This window comes from Marmota marmota, unplaced genomic scaffold (genome assembly GCF_001458135.2).
Source record: "Marmota marmota marmota unplaced genomic scaffold, marMar, whole genome shotgun sequence".
Lineage (NCBI taxonomy): Eukaryota > Metazoa > Chordata > Mammalia > Rodentia > Sciuridae > Marmota > Marmota marmota.
Window position 1 is genome coordinate 30,872,787 of NW_026000242.1, and position 21,143 is coordinate 30,893,929.

The window sequence follows — 21,143 nt, forward strand, 5'->3', positions numbered from 1 at the left end:
TATTATTATAGCTTTGCTTGCTATACACATTGTTTTTTCAGTACTGGGGATTGAACCCAGAGCTTCACCCATGGTAGGTCAGCCCTCTACCACTGAGCTATATCCCCAATATTTTTCTCATTTTATTTTCAGACAGGGTCTACCTATGTTTCCCAGATTAGCATCAAACTTTTAATCCTCCTGAGTAATTGGGATTATAGGCATGCACCAACATGTCCAGCCAATTTTTCTAGACATTTGCAATTATATAAAAATTAAAAGTCCCCCCGAAACCAAGCTATTGTTTTATTATGGCCTATTAGATTCAACAGTAAGAATTAAGTTGTTTACATTTTAAGGTAAAACTAATTGTAGGGTTTATAGATTCTCGATTTTGTTTTGACATTTCACCTAATTCTCTTTAACTTACAAGAATTTTCTTTAATTTCCTGAAGGATATTTTGAATCCTTCTTTGAGAAGTTTCAGTTAACTAGATGCCTAGAAAATGTATCTCAGATTCTAAAACTACAATTATTGGGAAAAATTGAATTCATAAGGTCTTGGGAAATAAGAACAAATATTTTATTCAAACAGTAATGCATTATTCTCTTCAAAGAAAGACAGAAAACTATTGAAAGCCTTAAAACCATGTAAGAACTTTTGGCTTTCAGCCAAGATTGAAGAAATGTTTCAAACAATGTAAAAATGACAAAATAGATGAAATGATAATTTTGCCAAACAACTATTTCTTTTTAGATATAGTAATTGAGCATTGAAACAAAAATTTTAACAATATATCTAGAAATCCAGTAAATATATAACTTAAATAGAAGTATCTATCTATTAACTTGGCCAAACTTACATTTATAGAATACTGTATTCCATTTTTTATAATACATATGAAATATGTGTTGGATACACTATATTTTGGACCATAAAACACATCTCAGTATCCATAAAAATCATAAAAGTTATATTCTCTGACCACAGTGAAATTAGAAACCAACATTAGAGAGACACTTGGGAAAACCCTGAATATTTGAAAACTAAATAACATAATAACAAATAATCTATGGGTTAAAGTAGAAATGCAAACTAACATGATAAACTATTTTGAACTGAATAAGTAAAAACGGTATATCAAAAGTTGTACAAGACAGAGCAGTGCTTAGTAGAATAATAGCACTAAAACACCTATCTTAGGAAAAGGACAGGTTTCAAACAAATGAAATCAGATTCCAACTTAAAAGTTTAGAAAAAGAAGAAAAAAATAAAGTTAAAACAATAGGAGAAAGGAAAGAAATTGGAATAAATCTAAAAATATATGAATCAAATACAAAATAATAGAGATTAAAAAATGACACTGAAAGCTGGTTCTTTGATAAGATCAATAAAACTAATCAATCTTTAATAAGAGAGATAATGAACAAAAGGGGAAACATAAATTGTTAAATAAAAAATAAAGGAGAAAGTATCATTATGGTCTTAGTAGACAAAGTTTAAAAAAAAATATGAGTATTATGAAAAAATTCTACACTCTTAATTGTCTGACAAATTCAATAAACAAAATCCCTGAAATGAATTACCAAATTTCATTCAGGACTAGATAGATAACCCGAACAGTCTAAAGAAATTCAACTGGTAGTTAAAACAGAAACAATTTCTACAAATAAACTTCAGGTCCAGAGGAATTATGGGCGAATTCTATCCCAATCTCTATAGACAAAATTTAACCAATTCTATATAAAATCACACAGAAAAATAAGGAAAATGTAAGTGTCCCATTCCAAAATGGCACAATAATATTACAAAAACATTCACAGACCACTTTACAATATGACCATAAATAAAATATTCTTAAGAAAAGTTTAGCACACATGAAATAAAATAGAAAAATCAAAATAAATTGTGACCAACTAGTTTATTACAGGATGGTGTTGGATTAACATAAAAATATCTGTATGGATTCAATGAAAGCATTAATAACATAGGATTTCTCAATATACAAAGAAAAAGCATTTTAAAAAACCCAATATAGGTTACTGACAAAAACGTTAAGCACATAGAAATGACCTCCCTCAGTCCAACAAAAACAATTCATTAAAACCTAGAGCTAATGTCATATTAAACAGAGAGTTGACTATGTTGGTACATACTTATAATCCCAGCTACTTGGGAAGCTGAGGCTGGAGAACAGAAATTTTGAGGCCAGCCTAGGCAATTTAGCAAAACCCTGTCTCAAACTAAAATTTTATAAAAGAACTCAGCATGGAGCTCAGTGGTAGAGTGCCTGCCTGGTATGTGAGAGCATCTACATTCAATCCCCAAAATACTCTGCTACCAGAGAAAGACTGAATGTTTTCCTATAGAACAAAAACAAAGCAAGGATGTCTGCTCTAACAACTGTGTTCCACATTGTAATGAAAGTGCTTGCTGGCCAGTACAATAAGGCAAGAAAAAGAAATGACACATATAAAAATTAGAAACAAAGAAAACCGTATTTATTTGCAAATGATATAATCATCTATGTAAATATGCTAATGGTTTGTAAAAACCTTAAAAATAATTAGTGAATTTAACAAGTTTGCAAGTTAAAGGGTTAAGTTTTTTTTTTTTTCTAGAAATACAATAGCGTTACTGTATATTGGTAATGAGCAATAGGACTTGAGATTTAATGTAATTTACAATAGTACAAAATTATGAAATGCTTATGAATAAATCTGACAAAAGATGTGCATGATCCATACAGTGAAACTATAAAACATTGCTGAGAGAAATTAACTAGTAAAGAGTTGTACTTTTTTCATATATCAAAAGATTCAGGGGCTGGGGATGTGGCTCAAGCAGTAGTGTGCTCGCCTGGCATGCATGGGGCCAAGGTTCGATCCTCAGCACCACATACAAACAAAGATGTTGTGTCCACTGAAAACTAAAGAATAAATTAAAAATTAAAAAAAAAGATTCAAACATTTTAAGATGTCAAATCTCCTCAAATTGATCTATAGATTTCCTTTAAACTCACAGAAAAAAAAAAAAAAATGTCTGTGGGATTCCCAGCTCTAAAATTCACATGGAAAGGACCAAGATGTGACAATAACTTTACAAAACAAGAGTTGTAACTTAGAGGACTTACTTAAAATCCAGAATTAAAAGCCACTGCCACATAACTACTGCCAAGGATATAGGAACTGGATTATTAGGTGGAATACAAAGTAGAGCAGTCCTTTTGGAAAACCAATTTGAAAATTTCTTTATAAGTTAAATATCAATCTGCCGTCTTATTCATCCATTCTTATAAGTATTTACCAAAGAGAAATAAATGTATACACACTGACACTTACTTGTAAACTTGTTCGTAGCACTTTTATATGTAAAAGTTTCTAAAATGAAACAATCCAAATGTCCCTCGACAAGTAAATGGATAAACCAACTCTGGTATAGCCAGCCAATGCAATATTAGTAAGAAACAAACTATGACAGAAATGCCAACATGGATGGATCTCAAAATAATTATGCTGAGAAAAAACAGAACAATGGTTGCCTAGGCATTGGTATTGAGAAGGCAAGAAGAGTAGACAGAGAAAGGAAGAGTTTTAGGGGTAATGAATTTGTAAAGATGGCTTTACAGGGCTGGGGATGTGGCTCAAGCTGTAGTGCGCTCACCTGGCATGCGCGCGGCCTGGGTTCAATCCTCAGCACCACATACAAACAAAGATGTTGTGTCCGCCAATAACTAAAAAATAAATATTAAAAAAATTCTCTCTCTCTCTCTCTCTCTTCTCTCTCTTTAAAAAAAAAGATGGCTTTATACATGTCAAAACTTCAAAATTTACATTTAAAATAACACTAATAAAAAAACCTCATTGGTATTTTTAAAATACAAGTGAGTGACCTAAAGAAGCATACAATCCTAGATAACTTAGAAAATGTAAATCCTAGTTTGTTAAGAGCAATATTACTTTGGGTATGAGGAGCAACATTTCTGAAACCCTTGTCTAGTAAGGGTAAAAGGAGAATACCAACTGAATATTCCCTTCCCATGCCTACATGTCATGAGAATTCAAACTAAAAAATAATGCAAAGGCCAAGTGCAATGGCACTCACCTGTAATTCTAGTAACTCAGAAGGCTGAGGCAGTAGGAGTGCAAGTTTGAGGTCAGCATCACCAATTTAGGCCTTAATTAACTTATTGGGACCTCATGTCAAAATAAAAAGATGTGGGAATGTAGCTCAGCAATTGAGTGCCCAGGGTTCAATTTCTAGCACCAAATACATTCACACATACATACATACATACATACATATATACTACAAAGGCAATTATTTTGAATTCCTAGTATTAATAATCCAAAATTACATAATGCATACATTTTTTAGTTATTTTAATGTTATTCTACAGATGCTTGCTTTTTTCCCCATCTAAAACAGCAAGGAATCTTTTTGAAAAAACGGTACACTGACAGGCTCATAGGCTCATCCATTACCTTTAGCTGGATAGCCTGGAGTGAGAGGGTCACCAGCACCATTCAAATTTAACACATTTCCTCTCTGCACTGCATTTCCAGGAAGGTTCCAGCCTTTGGGATATGGCTGTACCCCAGGGGCAAAGTAGTCAGCTGGATCTGAGTACAAGATGATTCCTATGGCTCCTGCTAACATGGCATTTTTAACCTGTGTGAGGAAGGTACAGAAATGGCAAATTACTATTTATATAAAAAATCATAATGTAAGGAAATTTAGACATTGCACTTGATTATGCCATTGCCTATTTAGTTCTCTTTGCTTTGAAGACAGTTCCCCTCTTTGTAGGCCTTACACATGTGAAATATTCTATGGTTTCCAAACCTGAAAAATTAAAGTCTCCTTTCTTCTATGGATTTATTCTTTGTATATATATTTATTGTAGGGCAGATCATAGTGTATTAAAATGTCTTTTAAATATCTGTCTTCTCTACTGGACTGAGGATATTATTGAGAAAATACATCATGTCTTAATTTTAAATACCCACCCTCCAAAATCTCACACATCATAGAGTAAGCACTTTACAAATATTGGTTTAATTAAATTGACATAAAATTTTAAGCAAAACAGTCAAAGTGTATGAAGAACTTCTCAGCCTGTTTTTCAAAAATATTTTGAACAATGTAAATTGACCAACAATATGAAAATCTACTGTTTTATTCAGATTTTTCGCTGCTGTGACTAAAGGATTTGACCAGAACAACCCTAGGGAGGAAAAGTTTATTTGAGAGCTCACAGTTTCAGAGGTCTTAGTACAGAGAAGTCTAGCTCTATTCCTTGGGCTTGAGGTGAGGCAGAACATCATGATGGAGTGTGTGGCAGAGGGAAGCAGCTCGCATCATGGTGGTCAACAAGCAGAGAGAGAAACCCCAGCTCCAGATACAAAATATATATACTATAGCCACACCCCCAATTAACCACTTCCTCTAGCCACACCCCACCTGCTCTAGTTACCACTCAATTAAATCCAATTAATTTACTGATTGGGTTAAGACCTTCACAATCCAGTCACTTCTCTGAAACTTCTTGCATTGTCTCACAGGTGAGCTTTTGGGAGACACTTCATATCCAAACCATAACATCTACCCTGCGAGGTACTAAATCTTTCATCAGCAAAAGTATTATAGCAAAAGATGTAACTATCAGTCTTGATTAACTAAAAGAGATCCCAATATTCAGAAATCATTTTGCTGTATCAGTGAAAATATAATCTGTCACAATTTGGGGGAAGGACTGTTATAATTAGCCTGTCAAAATGCTGTACGAAGCTACACTATTATTTAGCCACTCCATTTCCAAGAATCTATACTATAAAAATGTTCATACAGATGTTTGAAGTGTATATGGACAAGAATGTTCACAATAGAATTATTTGTACTAGTAACCAATTCAAGATAAGCACTCGCTAACAAAGAAATGGTTAAATACACTGCTTTTCATTCCTACAAGATATTATGTTACCACTTAAATTAGTGAGATATTTATTAAGATATAGAAATTACTAAAACCAGCTATTACCCTAAGTGCTTTAAAACATAAAGTCAGTTAGGCCTAGTGTGGCAGAGGGAAGCAGCTCTCATCACGGTGGTCAACAAGCAGAGAGAGAAACTCCAGCTCCAGATACAAAATATATATCCTATAGCCACACCCCCAATTAACCACTTCCTTAAATTAGTGAGATATTTATTAATTTATTTGCAGCACATGCAAGGCAAGAATTCTACCACTGAGCTAGTAAGAAGATTGTTGTGAAACAATCTGAGTTTCATTTTGAGATTGTTGCTATAAGCATTCCCATTTTATATATGAGGAAATGTTGGCACAGAGAGGTTAAGGATCTTGCTCACAATAAAAGAGCAGGGGCCCAGAGGAGAGCAGACCCAGGTGGTAAGGATCCATGGACTATACTCTTAAAAACTATGTTACATGACTTTCCGTGTAATGATATGAAAGAATATCCAAGTCATGGCTGAGTGAAATTATAAAGTTATCCAAGATACAGTGGATAACGACCTATGTTTAATAAATACTAATTAGATCTATATGTATTCTTATATATTATAATATACATTACTGATGTTATATAATATACTATATATTAAATATAATTACATCCATATATATGTGTGTATAGTAAACATATAGAGGTATGTTTATATATCACAGAATTAGGTTTGGAAAAAGCTATTAAGATTGATTATGTCTAGCCAACGAAGTTGAATAATGCAAGGGAGATTTTTATTTTTTAGTTTGTATGCATTTCTTCAATTAATTTTTTAAAAGATATTATTCTTCTAATAAAACTCTTTTCCTTTATGGACATATGAGGTGAATAAAAAATAAAATTTTCTGTGTACCCATGGCAAGTAGAAAAGAAATTTCAAAGCAATTTTGGAAACCATGAGGCAAGCTGATCATTTACATCCACAGTATCTGTCCCCGTTCCTTCCCTCTAGAAAAGCTCCACCATACTTTATTTCCTCTGAAGATCTTCCCATATCTTGCAATAACAATCTTTCCAGTGCAGTTAATATTCATCTCTCTTTCTAGTTTGAAAAAGTCTTCAGTACGAGCATAGTTCACATATACGAGATCTCCCTACAGAAAAAAGAAGAAAAAAATACCACTGCTAAAATTAAAGAAAAAAATTTTTAAATAAATGTGTTTCACAAAACTGCATCAGCAGAAGGTTTTTGTTTTGTTTTTTCTTTTTTTGTTTTCTTAATTTTTTTCAATACTGGAGATTGAACCCAGGGTCCTGCAGCATATGCAAAGCAAGAATTCTATCACTGAGCTACATCCTCAGTCCTTTTCTTTCCTTATTTGGGATTAATAAATATGCTATTCTATAGAATATTTTAGAGAAACTATCAAAATACTGAAAAGATTGGAGAAAAGGCAATCAGTAAGACATATTTTAAGTAGTGCCCTTGCTGAATTAAAATCATCTTCAGAAGTTTCTTTGTTTTTGCAAAGAGTGGCCTCTGCCTTACTGGGGTCTGTTTTTAATGTATTTGTTTTCTTTTTTGTTTTAGGTAGTCTTTTTTTAATTATTATTTTTATTTTGGGGGGCATGCATAGTACTGAACATAAAACAATGGGTGAGTATGTCTAATCTCCAGGTAAATTCCTTGGTTTTATTCCTCTACATAGTTTTTATACAATAAAGAAAGTTTTAAAAGCTTGAATTAAAAATAATAGAGATAAATAAAACTTGAATTAAAAAATGTTTTACTTTACCTCTGGCATGCCTTGGGCTGAGAAAGCATTATAGGGAGGTACAATATTTGTCACATTCTCATATCCATCTGGAGGTGGTTCAAGATATGATGTTTTGAATACCTAGCAAGAAGTAAAGCATGTCAAGCTAGAAGAATAATTCCAGGTTATTATTAAGGTATAATTAATTTTTTCCAAGTATAGACTTAATAAGCATCCTAGATTCCATAATTAAGTAGGTAAATTCTACTGACAATAAGAAAGAGCTCTATTATTTTTTTTTCAAAATAATAAAAACTTTTAGAAATGCATGTAGTCCCAGACAATTAAAAGCTACCATACAGTGTAAAATGACATCAAAATTGGACACGGTGTCATGTGCCTGTAATCCTAGCATTCAGAAGGATGCTACAGGAGGACCACTTGAGTCCAGGAATTTGAGACCAAACTGGACAACATAGCAAGACTTCATCTCAACAAAACTGAAAAGAACAGGACTTCAAAGGCAGCACTCTTGGTTGGCGATGTGGTTCAGCGGTAGAGTGCTCATCTATCAAGTGTGAGCCCCTGGTTTCCATCCCAAGCATGAAAAAAAAAATTGCTAACAAAGGTAGCATACTTGTGATTTTCATTTCATGACTATTCCTTTCAGCCTCCTTTGTGGTCCCTTTTTCTTTCATTTTTATTTGAATGTTACACATTTTATCCCTAGCCCACCACTTGCCTTATTTTATATTCTCTCTCTGTAAGAGTTCATTGACTAACAAAATTTTGCCAACAGCTGATGTACTTATGTTGTCCAGACTCATATATTAAGAGCCCAAATAGTCACTTAGCTTTAATGTCTAAACTCAACAAGTTAAAATTTGAATTTATGTTCTCCCACCTGTAGCTGGTTCCTGGCTCTGCATCCTCTACTTCCATTAATAGCCTCACTAAGTTAGTCACCTGCATCCTACAGTCTAGCAGTTATCCTGAACACTCTTCACTTCTTTCCTCCAAGACACTAAACAAGTCCTATATACTTCCTGTTTCTCAAAATCATCATTCTTTCTCACCTGATAACATGCTAATCCAGGATTTCATCATCTTTCATCTGAACTACTGTCTTTAAATTTTAACTCTAACTCCTTGCCTAGTCTAGGTGTTATCTGCAGACTCCCCCATCTATGTAAATAGAATTTTGTGGTCACATCCTTCCCATGCTTAGGACTTGCTTTCGTTCATGAGGATCCCTCAAGACTATCTTCTCTGTGAAGCTTGCCCCGTCTATATCATTAAATGAAAGCTGCAAATACAGATGCTTAATAACTTAAATATTTCACTGGTCTACCTCTTCCATTGGTCAGCTTGTATTTTACAGTCTTGGAATACGTAAAAATCTTAAATTCTACCAATAATACTAAGATAGTATGTTTTCAAGCCTTTGCAATATTTTCTTCCAGCTAGAATTTTCTTACCTTACTTTTTCATATTGTTCATCTCTTGTGCTCCTTCATGACTTATATGTCAACTTATATAGGAAGACTTCTCTAACTCCCAGTGTGGGGGCTAGTTCTTGGGTGTGGGGGTGGGGTGAATGACCCATTTCTGTATAGATAAAGACCCTTTATCATACCATTCATGTCACTTACTATACTGATTTGAAACCCTGTATCCTATTGTCTGCCTCACCTTATTTAAGCAAAGGACCCATGTCCTAATCTTCATTCTGGCCTGAAGATCTAGCTTAGCATCATGCCTAACACATACCAGACACTGACTAGTTTACAACTTATTAACTTTTCTATATAATGTGAGTTCTACACACTATTAACAAATTTATATTTTTACTGGACCTTATATTCTAATCCATACAAAGTGTGGCATAATTATATGAAAAGAACCAACAATTCTCTATCACCTCAGTTCCATGTCCATCCACAATCGATATGCAGTTAGCATTTGTCTCATTAGGGTAAGAGAGGAGAACATCATAATGAGCCAAGTCGGCTGAATCTAGTCCAAATTTCTTCCATTGGGCTTGAATTTTTTTGGCAAGTAGTAAATTTTCTTCTGTTCCTGCCAGATGAGGAAGTTTTGTGAAAGAACTAAAATGAGAAAAAAGAAAACAATGAACAAACAAAAAACAAGTGTAGTTAAAGAGTACATTCAGCTTCTGTGCCTAAGAAATCTTCTACATGCATTACACATCTTTTACACATTAAGTTATGAATTATATGTCAAAAATACTAAATGGCACAGCTAGAAATAACAATTTATATATATGCCAATTTTTAAATTACTTATGTACAACTACAATTTTCATAATATTCTCCCTCAGAAAAGAATGCATTCCTTGGTAAAGACAATCAGAACAGATATGAGAAGACACCCTAAAAGAAAGTTATACTGCTATACTAATGGTGCTCCTCCTTGCTGGTGGCTACTTGTTCAGTAGATAGAGGACATTTGGGAAGAAATAATCTCAGTGTTTTCCAGGGACCAGTCAGGCACTTGTACACTTGACTTAACTATTTCTACTATTGATTATGTCAATATAGTTGCTTGTTTATCTCACTAAGGTTAAGGTCTGTATATTTTGATATTTAAAATTCCCAGGGCTTAGCACTTGTCAGGTACCATGGAAATAATGACTGATCGAACTGAGTTTAGGCAATGCCACCTTGGTTCTAGGTGTAAATGAGTTATAGCAATTAAATGAACTCACAAATATACTTCTTACTGTGACACATTTTGCTTTAGGTGAATAATGTTTTAAAGTTTCTCAACCATCCCACTTCCAACCTGTGTCAGATGAACAATAATATAAACTTTTATAAATTATTTTTTAAGTTAAGCAGAGAACAACCAAAAAATATATGGCAATAAAGGTCAATTAATATTTATTGAAAACTTTCGACATGCTAAGGACCCCACTGGCACTTTCACGTGTGTTATCTCATTTAATCCTTACAACCTTCTACCTTTGTCCCCATTTTACACAAAAGTAACTTAAAAAATGGTTGAATAGCTTCTTTATAATTGCGTAGTAATAAGTGCTCGAGAAAGAAGCTGAAATTATACTTGTCTGAGTTTGAGAAATGGTGATATTTCACTATATATCACTTAATCTTATTACCCAACTGCTTACATCCTTGTATAGCTCCCTACATTCTGCATTATCAAATTCACACTGCAATGTGGCATAGGAAGCCCATTGGTGTCTGTCCCATATTTTCAACTTCATTTCCTCCCACTCTCTTTATTACCTGCTCTGGTCTATGTCATTGAGCATACTTCTATTCTCCCTGAAATGATTATGCTTTCTCTCTCATACCCTTTAGTCTTCACACAAGGTCTTCTCTCAGACATGAATATTGTCTCATCTACTGAACCTCTCTTCATCAACTTTCCCACCTGCAAACTGTTAATGGTTCATGAGGATCCCTCAAGACTATCTTCTCTGTGAAGCCCTCTCTATATTATTAAATGAAAGCTGCAAATACAGATGCTTAATAACTTAAATATTTGTTTTAAAAAGTATAAATATGTTTAGACAGAAGTAATTTTTTATACATGGGGAAACAATGAGTCTGAGATATTTAATTTTTACTTTACATAATATATTTTCATTTTCTTTTCTGTAATGAGCAGATACTATCTTACAATTAGGGAAAAATAAATGTATTTTCTTAAATTAAGATGTTGGGTTAACCATAAGCTTTTGCCTTTCGTCTTTTAGAGAACCCACTGAAATGAAATAGAGAAATGAAAAAACAAATTAAGAAGGAGCAGCTGGAAATAACATCATTTACTTTTGAATTTCTCCCTGTGATGTAAGGTGGCCATCACATATTAACTTGGCAGTGTTTAGGACAAAAAGCTTCTTTTCAAAACAATCATTGCCAAAAAGAAAGAATTAGAATGACTGGCTTATGGACTAATCAGGAGATCCCTGGGCTGAAAGGAAGGTAATCATTACTAAACACATGCCCTCCTGGAAGAAGACAAACACAGTTGACATTGTGCCAACAAGAAAGTGATAGGGGAAAATCAAATTGCTCCCACAACTAATTCTTTTAACACAGTCTTGAATCTGGCCTTTCCCTGCTAAACTATTTTTCTGCATGTATACATTCCTTAAACTTATGATCAACAATTCCTCAATATCCTCTGCTCCTTCATGGAAAGTTTGCATTAACTACTGGCCTTAACAGGTGTCTTCTGAGGACTCTGCTTATCTGCAAACTATTTAATTTCCATGCCCCTACCTATCTTGGAGCAAGAAGGATAACTAGGAGCCCTTCTTATTTTTCATTGTTTTTTTTCTCATTCTTTTCCTTCCTTTCAAATAGCTCTTTTGGTGCTTATAACCAAATAGGTGCTCTCATTTGCAAAACTGTGGGCTATTCCTTTTCCTTCATTAAAGTCATGGACTCCTGGACTGGGGATATAGGTCAGTGGTGGAGTGCTTGCCTAGCAGCACAAGGTGCTGTGTTACATCCTCAGTACTGCAAAAAAGTGAAAAATATTTTTTAAAAAATTGTGGACTCCTAATGCACTGTATTCCCCTCTTTTCCTATTCCTATCATCCTTCTTGGTATGCATTTCTGTATTCAGTCATACACAAAGGAAAGAAAAGCCAGTCTCAAGGATGTACTTAATCATCATGAAAACTATTAATACATCATTTATCACCATATGTATGGTAATATATCCAAGGTAATATAAAGCAATATAATATGGTATATTAACATAATATATTAAACATACTTTATAGATTACAGCAAAGTAATAGTAATAAAAATTTCAAGGTAAGAGCCAGCACCAAGGTTTACTCCTGATAACTCATGTAATTTTCTAGGTGCTTTCTTTTGGACACTTCACGATATGCGGCAGAGGTCAATAATGTTAACATTTTACCTGATTTTTTAAGTTATACAAATTTAAACATGTTGTCTCATTTCATAAGATAGTCTGCATTTTATAGCATTTTACCAAATGAGCAATATAGACTACAAGTGATAGTCATCCCATTGCCCACTCATTATTTTTCTGTGTCTCCAAAAAGCATTTCAGAACAAACATTTTGAATTAGCTTCCTGATATCTGATGTACCTTGGTCATAAATTAGCTCAAATTTCCCAAGAACAGTATAGCTGTTTTTATTCCTCATTATTGCTAATTCTAATTCATCCATGGGAATTAATATGGAATTGTGTGATCTCATTAAACCACAGCATGGACAAGGAGGAAATGTATCATGGAGTATGCACTTCATTCTGCGTATTGATCTCTAGGGTTCAGTTGAATTCTCAGAAGAAGAGAAATGAAGAATATAGGGAAAAATGTCTCAAGAAATAATGAACAAAATCTTCCTAAGAAGGAAAGAAAAGTCTTTTCAAAAAAATTTACAGAAATAATTGACTATTTGTATTTAAGATTATCATCAATCCTTAGATTGCACCATATCAAAAATTAAGTCGATTTGGAACATTGACCTTAAATGTGCAAACTGCCATTCTAAAACTTCTAGAAGAAAATATTTAAGACAATAGTCTCATAGACAAACTTAGATAAGACAGAAGAAGTAGGAAGCATCAAACAAACAAAAATTGATTAAATGAACTTCATTGAGATTAGAAATTTCTGATCTTCAAAAACTCCACTATGACAAAAGGCCAGCTGCAGTAGAAAATATTTATAATACATATGATTAACAAAGGACTTAACCCCAGAATATGTATTGGAAAATATATGGACAGAAACTTTATAAAAGAAGATATACTAATGTCTAATAAGAACATGAGAAGATGTTTAGTATCATGAGTCATGAAGAAATGCAAATTAAAATTACAAAAATATAGCACTATTCAACAATTAAATTGGTTAAAATCTGAACAACTGACAATACTAAGCATTGCCCCGGATATGGAGCTACTAGAATACTTACACTGATGGGTAGAAATATAAACTGCTATGACCACTTTTGAAATCTCTTTAGCCTTTTCTTAAAAAACTCTAAAGGGCTGGAGGTAAAGCTCAGTGTTAAAGCACTTGCCTAGCATGTGCAAGACCTTAGGTTTGATCCCCAGCAAAACACACACACACACACAAACACACACACACACTGGGGGGGGGGGGAGAAAAACACAGCAAATGCTTATCCTCCAACCCAATCATTCTAATAGAAATGAAAATATATATCACATGAAGACTTGTAACATATATCTATATAAGCTTCTTTTACAATAATAAAAAGTAGAAGCAATCCAAATGTCCCTCAAGTACCGCATTATAGAATATCTGTACAACGGAATTCTACTCAGTGATTTAAAAAAGAAGAAGGAATTAGTGACACATGCAACAACGCGGGTCAATCATTTTTATTTTATTTATTTATTTTTTTGGCAGTGTTGGGGATTGAACCCAGGGCCTTGTGCATGCCAGGTAAGCAATCTACCAATTGAGCTACATCCCTAACCACCTGAGCCACTCATAAAATCATTATTCTGAGTGAAAGAAGCCAGATAACACACAGAACATGCTATGAACACCACATTTATATAAAAATTTTAGGATATGCAAATAAATCTATAGTGATGTAAAACTGAACAGTGATTATGTAGGGTCAGGAGTGAAGGGAGGAACAAACTACAGAGGGTATGCTAGAAATATTTTGTATCTTGATTGAGGCGATGGTTTGTTGCATACCACAGACATCTGTAAAAACTCTGAAGTTGTAGATATTATAGGGATCAAGATTACTTTATGTAAATTATCCTTCAATAAAGCTGATTTTTAAAATATCACTTCTTTGAAACAGCCTGAACACAGAAATAAATGTTATGCTAATTGCTTTCAACAAGTTCACAAATATCACTCTGAATATCACTCTTAGAAGATGGAAGATTGGCACTGATCATATTTTATTTTCATGTTGCCCTATTTTTGAACCACAAATTTATATTAGCAAGAGAGGATCAAGGTTTAACCTGTGGCAGACAGAATCTGAAACACTGATCTCCTTTTCACTAAATCACTGAGCAAAGAACAAACTAAGTGAATACAGTGTGTAAAAAATAAATAAAATTGCTGATTAAATTCAGGCTACTGATTACATCCACAATGAGGAACAAAGAATAGCATTCACTTGCAGCCCAGAGCTGCATGAAGTTGAAACATCCCCCAGTGAGCCAACAGATACTTTTCTGGAGGATGAAATTAGGAAGAAAGACCTACTTCTTAACAAGTTATGGATTTCACACCAAGAGTAGTTTAAAGAGACATTTTAACTAACCGTAAATTAATGAGTAATATATAATTTCACACAAAGATTGTTCAACTGAATATAACCAGTTTTAATACACCTATGACTAAATAATATTTTAAATACTATGTTTAGAATAAAAATGCAAAACAAACCTACCGAAGAAATGATCTAATGTTTTCAGCTTTCATTTCTGACAACAGTTTCCCTCGTATACTTTGACCATGGTGTGGTGCACAGATTGTTTCTTTGAGAGGCTTAAAAAACCAGCCTGTGGGGGGGAAAATACATATACACAATTACTTTTGACTTTATTAGAAGTAGAAACCAGCTGTGGTGCAGTGGTGCATGCCTGTAATTCCAGAAACTAGGGAAACTTAGGCAGGAGGATCTCAAGTGTGAGGACAGCCTGGAACACTTGACAAGACCCTGACTCAAAGAAAAAAAAAAATTAAAAAGAAGAAAAAAACCAAAAGCCAAAAAAGGCAAAAAGAAAAAGAAAAACTGATGCCTGACAAATAGCTCATAGTGAACTTTTTAAAAAAGATCCATATAAAATGCAGAAAACCTCCACATTCCTTTGTGTGCTGCAATTTTGAGTGGGTTAAAACCGGTTTTACTTGAGAGATGTGCTTTCCCTTCTTACATGTTTGCATCTCTGAGTTAAGGCCTTTCTTATTCTCGCCAGGGGATCTAATTTGTACCAGTTCTTGACACACAGGGAGTTTTCCAAAATTTATGTATTTAAACGATAAGGAAAAAGTTCTTTGCAGTGCTTAGTCAATATTAGCTAATAATTTTGACTCATTACTATTACTTGGAAATGCAAATAAATTTTTCATCCCTGTAAACAGTGACAGCCCTAAGTTCTCTTTTCAAATGCCCACAATAAAAGCCAGTGAGTTTATTTATTTTATTTTTTATTTTTTTCTTATTGCGGCCACAAATACATTCTGTTCGGTTTCTAGTTTGGGTGCAGTTTATGGAGTTAGCCATGTTGTGAGCCGAACTAGACACTGGCCTGGGACAACCCACTCGCTCCAGCTACAGGCTTCCTCCCTTTACCTCCCCAGAGAGACAGCCCGGAGACTTGATTGTACACTCACCCACCATAAAGCCCACCAGAAAAGATGCCAGCACGGCAATCAAAGACATCCAAAGATACAGACGGCCCCTGGACTTCGCCATGGCTTCTGTTCTGAGATCTGGGAGCCAGCAGCCCTCGCAAAAGCTCCGGGCTGCAGAAGAGCAGAGAGCGAGAGCCTTGAAAGCGGCGACCTCCCAGGCAGCTTTCACCGCCGCTGACCGCAGCTGACCTTCCAAAAGGCGGCTCAGCCCTGCCAGTGGGTCCAGAGACTAACAAAAAGGAGCGAGCCCAGAGCTCCTTCTGGCCCCTGAAGTCGCCAGGAACCCTGGCGGGGAGAGAGGAAGCCCTGCAGAGGGAGGAGGTACTCTTCCTGTTGGCCTGCAACTTCCATTCCATGGATCCTGCAGTATCCGGGCAAAGTCGGCTGTGGCAGCTGCGGGAAATGTTCCTGCTGCCTAAAAGACTGCTTCTTCGCCAATCCCATCCCAAGAATTCCGGAATCTCGGCTGCAAAATGTATTTGAGCGTTATTTTTCATTCCTTTTTGATTGCTCCGGTTCCAGATTCTGGGACCCAATTTCCAACTTGTCAAACTTGGGAATAATCCAGATCCTGACTGCTCCACTGCAACTCACTAATGTCTCAACCATACATCAACACCAAAATGAGAATGAAATTCTTTTGTTCCACCCCCTCACATGAACAAGTCTCCAAATTCGGGTAATTCCTCTCTAACTGAGGTTTTCACATTCCTCACTGGAATGTTATAGATTCAAGTTAATACAGTTAGCCATTCAAAGGATCTTGCATTATTACAGTCAGTGAGTTTTGAGCAAATGTCACTGCCCCAGCCCTCATCCTTCCCTTACACTTACCACACATTTTCTTTAAAGGTGTTTAGAAGATTTGCAAACAGAACTCCTGCATCCATCCATCTCACCCAGAGGGAAATTTTAGGAATTTACAAAGGGCTACTCATATGTAAGCAAAATCATTTTCTTTTTCAGCCAAAGCAACATTTTTGCGTGGGATTGGAAGGAGATGGTACCTCCAGGACTATGCCATACCTTTGCTGCATTGTCTGCAGTTCTAATGGCCTTAGACAAGGCATCTTTCTTCATTTTTAACAAGTCATTACAAGCAAATGATTTATTTCTCCTCAGTGTTATTGTTGGCTGATATAGCTAATGTTTTTTTTTTTTTTTTCCCTCTTAGAACTTTGGTAAAATCCCTAAAAGTTAACTTTAAAACAAACATCTTTATTGAACTAATTGCTTTTTTAGAATATTTATATATTGTTTAAAGCCCAACTAACCTCAGCTCCTTTAGCTACTGGCCCCTTACACATTCCTCAAGTGATTCTTCTGGTGTTTTTTATTTCAGAGACAAACACCTTTCCATGAATATTTTCTTTAAAAAATAAGTTGGTCCCTAACCCTATAGATACACAGCAGCATATACAGCAAGTTAGAATGAAATTATTGATAATGTGCAACAGCTGGTGAAATAATTATCCCCCTCAATCTTGGAGCACCCAGATGTATTTTATCTGTTTTACTAATAAAGAATATAGGGCTTTAAATAACTATCTAGTGTCAAACATTGGGACAAGAGTCTTCTCAATATCTAATATATAATATCTAATTTGATTTGTGCTTCACATAAACATTTTGAGGATCACTTATGTAATTTGTTAATTTCTAGACCTTTGGCTATTTTTTTCTTCTGTTTTTCATGAAAACTTTGCTATTGCTGTATAGCTCTCAAAAGACATATGTAAATTACCTCTACCACAAAATTTTGTTGGAGAGAGAAGGTGGAAACTAATGATTAAAATAGCTGCTTGTTAAATTATTTTTTCCCTACTCCTATCTTTTTTGAAATTTATTTATTTATTTTGATTTTTTATACATGACAGCAGAATGCACTTCAATTCATAATACACATGTACAGCACAATTTTTTCTCTGCTTGTACATAGAGTCACATCATTTATGTCTTCATATATGTACTTAGAATAATGATGTTCAACTCATTCCACCAGCTTTCCTACCCCTATGCCCACTCCCTTCCCTTCCCTCCCCTTTGCCCTATCTAAAGTTCCTTCATTCCTCTCATGCTCCCCCTAACCCCCAGCCTTCATTATGAATCAGCATGCACATATCAGAGAAAACATTTGGTATTTGGGTTTTGGGGATTGGTTTACTTCACTTAGCATGATATTCTTCTACTCCATTTACCTGCAAATACCATGATTGTATGCTCTTTTAATCATGAGTAATATTCCATTGTGAATGTATATCACAGTTTCTTTATCCATTCTTCAATTGAAGGGCATCTAGTTTGGTCCCATAATTTAGCTATTGTGAATTGTATTGCTATAAACATTGATGTGACTGCATCTCTGTAGTATGCTGTTTTTTAATACAGTTCTGTGGTGTACAGTGTTGTGGCTGGTGATAGTCTTCATACCCTGTCCTGTGTCCCCAGGTGCAGGCTGTCACGATGAACACTACAGAAATGCAAAAAATAATTAGAAATTATTTTGAAAAATTGTACTCCAATAAATACAGTTCTATGGTGTGCAGTGTTGTGGCTGGTGATAGTCTTCATACCCTGAAGACATCAAAGACATAGACAAATTTCTAAAATCAGATGATTTACCCAAACTGAATCAGAATGATATACACAAGTTAAACAGATCAATTTTGAACAATGAAACAAAAGACACCATCAGAAGACTACAACCAAGTAAAGCCTAGGACCAGATGGATACACTGCTGAGTTTTAGAAAACCGTCAAAGAAGAACTAATACCAATACTCTTCAAATTATCCCATGAAATATAAAAAGAGGGAACACTTCCAAACTCATTCTATGAAGCCAATATCACCTATTCGAAAACCAGATAAAGACACATGAAATAAAGAAAACTTCAGACCAATATCTCTAATGAACATACATGCAAAAATTATCAATAAAATTCTGGCAAATCAAATACAAAAACATATTAAAGTGATGGAGCACCACGGCCAAATGAGATTCATCCTAGGGACGCAAGATTGGTTCAACTTTTGGAAATCAATGAATGTAATTCATCACATCAATAGACTTAAAGATAAAAATCATATGACCATCTTAATAGATGCAGAAAAAAGCATTCAACAAAATGCAGCACCCTTCATGTTCAAAACTCTGGAAAAACTAGGGATAATAGGAACATATCAACATTGTAAAAGTTGTTTATGCTAAGCCCAAGGCTTTTTCTCATTCTAAATGGAGAAAAAATGAAAGCATTCCCTCTAAAATCTGGAACAAGACAAGGATTCCCTCTTCCACCACTTCTATTTAACATAGTTCATAAAACTCTATCCAGAGCAATTGGATGAAAGAAATGAAAGGAATACAGATAAAAAAAGAACTCAAATTGTCTATTTGCTTATGACATGATTTGTGTGAGAGCAGCTATTGGAGGTCCTCTAAAAACTCGCAGACAAACAGTGTTTCCACTGCTTGAATCCCAGGTCACAAAGCTACAAAGAATGCCATTTCCCTCTAGCCTGCCATCTGGATCCTCTACTCCTATCTTAATTATACTAATTGAAGTTTGACTAATAGAAAAATTGATGTATTATTTAGCAAAATTTTCCAAATTGGCTAATTTTCCCATATAAAAATTAAATAACTGCTGGGCACAGTGGTACATGCCTATAATCCCATGACTTTGGAGGTTGAGGCAAGAAGATCACCAGTTCAAGGTCAGCCTCAGCAATTTAGTGAGGTCCTAAGCATTTGGTGAGACCCTGTCTCAAAATAAAAAATAACAAGGGCTAGGGATGGTGCTCTGTGGTAAAGTATCCCTGAGTTTAATTTCTGTATCCTCCCCCCAAAATGGTTGGTTTACTAACTCAACCAATACTTATTGAAATGCTATAGCATGCCACTCATTGTGCTTAATCCTGAAATTAGTATCATTTTATTTATAAAACCTACAATGTATGAGAAGACAGATAATGATTAAATAATTAAATGTAACAGTTTCAAGAAGGAACAGTATTTCCTCAAATATGAACATTATTATGCCCTATTAGGCAGCATTTGTAATCTGTATCTTTGTTACCACTTTTGACCAGTGAGGAGTCCTTGCTTCCCCAATGTTGAAGAATAACACCAGAGAAGCACGCCAAGGCAAGGTCAGAGTAGAAATTAGAAGTTTATTAAAGGACAGCAGAAAAGACTTCTCCCTGAGGAAGAAGGGGACCCAAGAGGTGGAATCTGTGGAAGTGCGGTTGTTTCCCCTTTTTATAGTTCTTTCAGTGATGGAATGTAGGTTTGAAGGCCCAAGGGGTGGGACACAGGTGGGCCAAAGTAGTAAGCTGGGCAGGAAGGACTTCATTAACATTTCCTTGGGATGGACTTTGGGCCTAGGGCTTTTCTCAGGACTTCATTAACATTCATTAACATTCCATGAGTTGTTCCCAGAATTCATTCTCAACATGGCCTCCATTTTAGATCTTACTGGATATTAGACCCGATTTACCTAACTACACTGACTACCTAATTTTAAATCTGGCTTCATCTTGACAATTCATTATGAAAAGTCCAGTTAGTTTGTTCAATAAGGCTTTGGCCTTTTGTTAATAATAGAATCTGCAAGCATTCAAAATTCCATTTTAATTAAGCTCATAACAGAAGAGGTCACTATCAAAAAATAGTTTCTAATTATTAACATCTCAACAAATATTTGCATCTTGCAAAACACGATTAACAAAGCAACATTGTTGGTTGATATGAACCCTTTTCAGTCTTTCCTACAAAGCTGGAAAGTGAACTAGAAAAGTATTCTATTGGAAAAAACAATCTCAACAAAACTACTTGATGTGTACACAATATTTTTCATCTTCCTTTGAAGACAATATTGCATTACTGTTGGAATCAAATATTTGTCATTCATTCCCAAGACCTTATAAATTCCATTTTCCCCAATTATTTCTAGTTTTAGAATCTGAGACACATTTTCCAGGCATCTGGTTAACTGAAACTTCTCTAATTCAAAATATCCTTCAAGAAATTTTATTTTTTTTTT

At 34.6% G+C, this 21,143-nt stretch overlaps 1 protein-coding gene across 8 annotated transcripts in view; it reads right to left on the reverse strand.

The window, feature by feature from the left end:
- The window catches only part of Naalad2 (N-acetylated alpha-linked acidic dipeptidase 2), a 43,953-nt gene extending 27,169 nt beyond the window's left edge, over positions 1-16,784 (reverse strand). For 3 of the 8 annotated variants that reach the window (XR_007344618.1, XR_007344617.1, XR_007344619.1), the window contains exons 1-6: positions 16,084-16,784; positions 15,133-15,244; positions 9,625-9,811; positions 7,743-7,844; positions 6,975-7,100; positions 4,465-4,651 (exon numbers count right to left, since the gene is read on the reverse strand). Coding sequence is in view for 5 of the 8 variants with exons in the window: in XM_048796018.1 (XP_048651975.1) it covers positions 4,465-4,651; positions 6,975-7,100; positions 7,743-7,844; positions 9,625-9,811; positions 15,133-15,244; positions 16,084-16,597 (1,228 nt within the window). In the remaining 3 variants the exon portion in view is untranslated. Of the gene's footprint in view, positions 1-3,643; positions 3,714-4,464; positions 4,652-6,974; positions 7,101-7,742; positions 7,870-9,624; positions 9,812-15,132; positions 15,245-16,079 lie in introns of those variants that run through there. The other 5 variants (XM_048796018.1, XM_015489996.2, XM_015489997.2 and 2 more) reach the window with 5 other exon arrangements.
- Positions 16,785-21,143: the final 4,359 nt, after the last annotated feature.